Source organism: Suncus etruscus, chromosome 5, assembly GCF_024139225.1.
Source record: "Suncus etruscus isolate mSunEtr1 chromosome 5, mSunEtr1.pri.cur, whole genome shotgun sequence".
Classification (NCBI taxonomy): Eukaryota; Metazoa; Chordata; class Mammalia; order Eulipotyphla; family Soricidae; genus Suncus; species Suncus etruscus.
The window spans coordinates 111,365,904-111,373,000 of record NC_064852.1 but is presented as its reverse complement, the minus strand read 5'-3'; the positions used below and the strand labels follow the sequence as shown (position 1 = coordinate 111,373,000).

The 7,097-nt window shown below is 38.9% G+C and overlaps 1 protein-coding gene across 1 annotated transcript in view; it reads left to right on the top strand.

Moving 5' to 3' along the window:
* Positions 1-4,786: 4,786 nt before the first annotated feature.
* The window catches only part of CPO (carboxypeptidase O), a 63,977-nt gene continuing 61,666 nt past the window's right edge, over positions 4,787-7,097 (top strand). The window contains exon 1 of the mRNA XM_049772900.1: positions 4,787-4,938. Within this exon, the coding sequence (XP_049628857.1) occupies positions 4,787-4,938 (152 nt within the window). The remainder of the gene's footprint in view (positions 4,939-7,097) is intronic.

Below are 7,097 nucleotides of genomic sequence, written 5' to 3'. Positions count from 1 at the left end.
CAAAATTATTTTTAAGATATTAGAAAAATTATGAAATGTAAAGAGAAACTGCATCAAGTACAATAGAGCACTTTCTTCTTATACAAAACTAGTTAGAGAAGCCGTACAAGATGATCTCATAAATTTTTCTTTCTTTAATCATATGTAAGAGATTAGAACACACATGAAAACTTACAAAAATAATAACCCATATTATTTATCTTTATTTTTTCCCTGAAAATATTTCATAAATTGATGTGGTTATTTTCTTGTAATCAATGCATTTATTATTGATGTTATTCTGTATTATTTATTATGTTTTTACTTTGGTATCCTTAAGACTTTAAAATAAAAGAATTTTTTCTCTAAGTAACAAAAAAAAAAATAGCATAGTGGATACAATGCTTGCATTGCATACAAGCTAATCTAAATTTAATCCCTGGAACCCCCCATACAGTTCTCTGAGCAGCACCAGGAGTTATCTTTGATTGTAGAACCAGGAGTAAGATCTGAACATTACAAGATGTGGCCTAATCTCCTACCCCACCCTCTATCCCCCAAAATCTTTCAGGGCTAGAATGATCTAGAATGATAGTTCAATAGACTGAGTACATGATTTTCATCTCAAAGTTCTAAATTCAATTTTCAGCACAACATGGTCCCTTGAGCCCCACCAAGAATTAACTTTCAGCCCCTATGGAGGGGAAGGTCCTGAACACCTTTTGGTATGGTCAAAAAAATTAAAAATAAATAAATAAAGGTCTTCTAAATAAATATTTTCAATTTCAGGTCTATATATTAACAATTTCTAAAATTTTATCAAGGCTTTTTTTTTTTTTCTCAATTTCCTCTTATTGAAGGCTGGACACTGGGAGTCAGAGAAGGGAATTGGAGACCTTCACTCCCTTCCTTCTGTCCTTCAAATGTGTTTTTGTACCACTCCAAAGTGGCAATAGTGAGAGAAGAAAATGTGATGATTTTAAATGTCTTACTTCACTTGCTTGAAAGTTTAAAAGGACTCATGTCAATTCTGAATCTCGGAAATTTTTTTTAAAGTTGAATATTCTTAGAAAATTTCATAAATTCTTGAAGACCACAATCTATTACCCTTCTTACCAGGGAATCGATTATTTTCTGGACTTGCTCTCCCTGTAAGTATCCTCCGTTTCAGAAACTCCTGGTACTTTGTGGTTTCTTCAGCTCCTAAAATCTTTGGCTTTAGTTTTGCTGTGTTTTTTTTTTTTTCCTTACAACCAGATCCTTTGAACAAAGATTAAAATGGTCCAGACTGCTTTTGCTTAGGGCACTCATCTAGTCCTGAGAAAAGACACATCCTTTGTCCAACTCTAGACTACAGATCCTCTGAACTAATTTCTGTTCATTTCTAAGCAGGTTCTAGTCACACATTTTTCATCTACTGGATTTCTTAGGAAGAATTCATGGTTCCACATCTAACACTTTGGGTCATCATCAAGATGTCTTTTTATTTAGTCACCAAATGAAGAGTATGGATCTCTGGGACGATCCCATGAGGCTATTTACCTAGAAAGTCATCTCCAAAATACTCCCTCATTTGCAAATTTCTGTCTCTTTAGCAAAGTCATTTTTGTGAGCTTAAGAGACACAAAACTGTTTTTTTTTTAAATCTTCTTTAGAAATAGTATCTTTTCCTAATTTTAGAATGTAAGTTATTGGTGCCTTAGGGAAGACTTTATTTAAAAAACTGGAAAACTGGAGAATCACAGGCTAAGTGAAATAATTCAGAAGGTCAAAGAGAGGGTCCAAAGACATATTACATTGGGTAAGGTGCTTGTCTTAAATGGAGCCTGAACTGGACTATATTCTTGGTCCCCTGCATCCTTCCAGGAGTGATTCCTGAGCACAGAGCCAAGTGTAAGCTCTGAGCTCTGCCAGATATGACTTCTCCCTATCCAACTACCCACAAAGGACAAACATAATAGAAAAATATGACAAGAAAATGGAAAATATCAAAGGTGAGTATACATTAGACCCTATCAGGTGTCCTCAAACTTTTTAAACAGGGGGCCAGTTCACTGTCCCTCAGACCATTGGAGGTTCTGACTATAGTAAAAACAAAACTTATGAACAAATTCTTATGCACACTGCATATATCTTATTTTGCAATGAAGAATCAAAACAGATACAAATACAATATGTGGCCCGCGGGCCATAGTTTGAGGACCACTGCTAGATAATAGAAATGTTAATACCAGAAAAGGAGAACAATAGAGGGAGAAAAAAAGAAGAGGAAAACTGAAGGTAATATGGGACAAAGGTCAGGGGTCTTGGGATTGGTTGGGATATAATGACAAAATATCCATATATAGCTAAGCCACTAGGCCAACACTATTTTAATTATGAAATTCAAACTACAGTAATTAAACATAAAAATGTGTCTGTAAAGGAAGCAGACATTGGTGATGGGATTTGAGCTGAAACTATATGCCTGAAATTTTTTTTATTATCTTTATTTAAACACCGTGATTACAAATATAATTGTAGTTGTATGATTACAGTCATGTAAAGAACACCCCCCTTCACCAGTGCAGGATTCCCATCACCAATTTCCCAGATCTACCTACTCCCCACCCCACCCACACCTGTACTTGAGACAGGCTTTCTTTTTCCCTCATTCATTCACATTGTTATGATAGTTTTCAGTGTAGTTATTTCTCTAACTGCACTTATCACTCTATGTGGTGAGCTTCATGTCATTAGCTGCACCTACATGGGAAGATGGGGGGAAGTGTAAGGGTTGGGATTGAGGCAGTAAAATATTAGAAATGAGCTTTGTAGGGCAGTATCAAGGTCACAATACAAGATGGATATTATGGATATATAAAATATATGCATACACTACTATCAATATGAAAACAAGGAGAAAAAGTTTCCAGTGACTGTCTCAACATAAATCAGTGCTACAACGGCCCGCCCTCCTCCCAGAGTGCAGTCCCATTAGTGTAGGGAGAGGTAGGGGGAAAGCCTGTTGACCCCTAAGAGTCCACCTAGACCAGCGCCCAGGGAAGGCCTGAAGTCCAGGGGAGAAAAACCCTATACCTGGCAAGAGCTGGTCTCCATAATCAAGGAGAAAATCGGAAGCCAGATGTCTGCCCGCCCTCCTCCCCATGCACCTCCCCTCTGGAGTATGAGGGAGGGGGGAAGCCTGAGGACCACTAAGAGTCCACCTGAACCCACTTCTGGCTATCTGAGCTGGCACCCAGGGAAGGCCTGGAGTCAGGGGAAAAAGACAAGGACGGCTGGGGGCCTGCCAAGCCTCCCAGCATTCCTCAGGCTAGGAATAGTGCCTGAAATTCTATTGTCAACAACTTTGTAATTCAAAGTATCTAAATAAAAATAAAAATATTACTGGATAACAGTGGTAGATAGAGTGACAAGACAAGGGATGGCAACAAAACTTGACCCCTAGATTACAGAAATTAAAATAGAAAATGAGGAAACTGGGCGGGTTATTGAGGTGGAATGAGGAAAAAGGAGGGTAACATCTGTCATTGGTCAAGGGTCTTGGAAATTCAGTAGTATAGAGGTGAAGAAACTGTGCCTATCGAATCAGAGAAAGTCAACAATAATAAATGGAAATATTTTGGGGCCACAGAGAGTACAATGGATAACACACTTGCTTTGAATTCCACAAACCCAGGTTCACCACCAACATCCAATATGATTCATCAAGCCAAACAGGACAGATTTCTGACACAGAGCCAGGAATAAGCTATGAGAACTGCTGGGTTTACATCCTACCCCTCCAAAAAAAATTAAAAAAGTAAAATATATGGGCTGGAGAGATAGCATGGAGGTAGGGCATTTGTCTTACATCCAGAAGAATGGTGGTTTGAATCCTGGCATCCCATATGGTCCCCTGTGCTTGCCATGGGCAATTTCTGAGCACAGAGCCAGGAGTAACCCCTCAGCACTGCCTGGTATGATCCAAACCCCCAAAAATTAAAATATGGAGGCAGGAGTTCTGCAGGGACCAGCCCCCAGTGAACCAGCCAAAATGAAGCAAGGGCTTCGAGGATTAAGAAAACAAGACAGACATAAAAGAGAAAAATAGGGGGTGTGCATCTTCATGGACTGAGAGCCCTGACTGTCCTTCACATATAGTATTTATTGCTTAGAACCAGTAAATACAGGAAGAAGGACAAGCTTAACACATAGTTGACTATATGTGCTAATCTAACCTAGCTAGGACTATACATATCAAAAGAGCTTGAAAAAGCTAATGCAAAAGTCTCTGGATTCTCTTCTTTTGAGAGAGGGGTCAGATAATAGTGAATATGGGACCCTCACCAATAACATGTTCCCTAGGTGTGCTGGTAATCATAGGGAACTATGAACTATCATCTTTCAGACTATCATCTTTCTAGCTATGTGTATTTATTTCTTGATATCTGTAGATCCAACCATCCTGGCTCCTTGAGGGTTATTGGAATCTTTATACTCTGCTCTGCCCCTTGGAATCTGAAGCTCTGTCTCAGAATCTCAGAGCTAAGAATTAAAGATCTAATTTTACAGTGTGGTCAGATTTCCCTACTTAATTATTTCTGTGACTCCCTCATGGTTCTATTCATTGAAATCTTCCCTCACTTATCTGAAAGAAAAGAAGAATGAGAAAAGGCAAATGCTGTGAAGAAAAAAAGGAATCAGGGACAATCAGTTGAGAAGTAACCAGCCTTCTCCCTAATCAGGATGCCTTCTTTGCATGTGCTTGTCCCATCTGGGTAGAAAGAACTCTGGATTGCCCCCTACCTCCACCTGTTCTCCACCCATGGGGAGTAGTCCTATTCTTCCTAATAAAGATCATGAATCAGAGAAATTTTCATGGCTTGTTCCACAGCTTGCCTGTTTGCCACCTCATTTTGCTTGCAGCTTGCTTGTGGTGGAAATTCCTGAACCTGTTTCATCTCCCGAACTTGGTGGGTATTATTTCTTGTGTCAGTTTTGCTTCCAGACCTGCATTTTCCAGACCTGTTGGGATTGGAGTGTGAAGATTTCTCTTTACTGGATGTTTAGTACCTCACCAGGAAAAGAAATAGAAGAATCTGAGTGAATGTTTCTACCAGCTGTTGGGAGTTCAACTATGGCCAGAAACTTGGGGAATGATGAAGAACACTTGCATGAAAATTTGAAGTGTCCAACAGAGAAGCAAATAAATTCACTTGCCTAAGATATAAAACTAGAGTTTCAACACCTAAGGAACAGTCTGGGAAGAAGGAATACCTTGACTGACTTGAGCCTTCTAAAACAGTGGATGTAGTTTCTATTCTTTCTGATGTTCTGGTGGGAATATTGTGAGGTGAAGTTTTTTAACTCACAATTCACAGTTCTAGTTTGACTGAACAATGAAAATTGGGTCCCATATATTCTTTCTTGTGTGTATGTTTTTGGGTCACACCCAGCAGCACTCCAGTGTTGCTCTTGGCTCTACGCTCAGAAATCACTCCTGGCAGGCTTGGGGGACCCTATGGGATGCTGGGATTCAAACCACCATCCTTCTGCATGCAAGGCAAATGCCCTACCTCCATGCTATCTCTCAGGCCCCATGGGTCCCATATGTTCTTATAAAACCTTTCCATGTCCTCTTTCAAAGACATCTGGAGATGGAAAAATGTTGGTCACTGCAGGACAAGACACTATTCTCAGTGTGTTAGGTTACACTTATTTTACCTAAAACAAAGATCATCCCTGGTTCCTTTGTATATTTGTTTACAACTTGGATTTACCCCAAAACAGAGAGTATCTTACTGGTAAACCTGGGTGGGACTGGCTCAGGATAGCTGATAGTATCTGTCCATACTGCCCCACTATACACTGTACTTTGTATTCTGAATCTCTGTACTCAATAAAAATGGCAATTCTGGCAGTCAGCTTGGTGTAAATATGAGGTAGAAGACTTCCAGATTATACATCAGGCTGGTTTGGATTATTTCAGATGTAACTCTGATTGAGACTCTTACCTGGAGTTGGAGATACTGTATAGCACATGAAGTAATTTTACAGATGTAGAAGAGGAATGGTAGGAAAACAATTTACGAAATGACAACTAGATGTTCTGTTATCATCTTACTATATAATAAACAATTCACATTAAATCATGTCACAACTTGATATAACTCAAGGCAGTAATGTTGATGTTCATGAAATATATATGTATATATATACACACATATATATACACACACATATATATACACACACACACAAGATAAGAAGCAAGGTTAGAGTAGCAGAGATAGGCTTTGGCCTTTTCTGTACATATTTTTGCCATGTGCCATTTTATGGTGTATCAAATGAGAATTAGATGAGATATATACAACATGCTATTGAATCATTTTATATTTTCCTAGTCAACATTATTATTAATTTGAAATACAGGATGATCTTTATTTGGGTGAAACCATGTTGTGAAACAACAACAAAGAAACCAGAAATGAACCTTGTTTGGGTGAAACCAAGTTGTAATGGAGCCCCCACATGGAAGGATCACTAGTTTATTGTGGCATAAACACAGACAGAAAATATTCATATTCAATTTGAGAAAATAAATTAAAAAAACAGAGCCAAAGTCATATAACCTGTTTCTTTGTATTAGTTTGTTTACAACTTGTTTTCACCCAAACAGAGATTTTTGTACTTATCATCTTGTTTTACATGTCTAAAACCTACCTGGGTAGGGCTAGCTCAAATTAAATCTTTGGTCTTCACTTCTCTGCCCTGGGGTGGTCTTTGTGCTTAATAAAAAACAGCTATTTGAGAGCTGGGCATTTGCCTTGCACACAGCTGATCCTGGTTCAATCCAGCATACCATTTGGTGCCCTGAGCCTTCCAGGAGTGATTTCTGAGCACAGAAACAGGAATTGCCCGAGTGCCTTTGGATGTGAACCAGAAACAAAAACAAAAGAAACAAACCCCTGTGGTTCTGGCAGGCATATTCTCTCTCTCTCTCTCTCTCTCTCTCTCTCTCTCTCTCTCTCTCTCTCTCTCTCTCTCTCTCTCTCTCTCTCTCCTTCTCTCCTCTCTCTCCTCTCTTTCTCCCTCTCTCCTCTCTTTCTTTCTCTCCTCTCTCTCTCCTCTCTCTT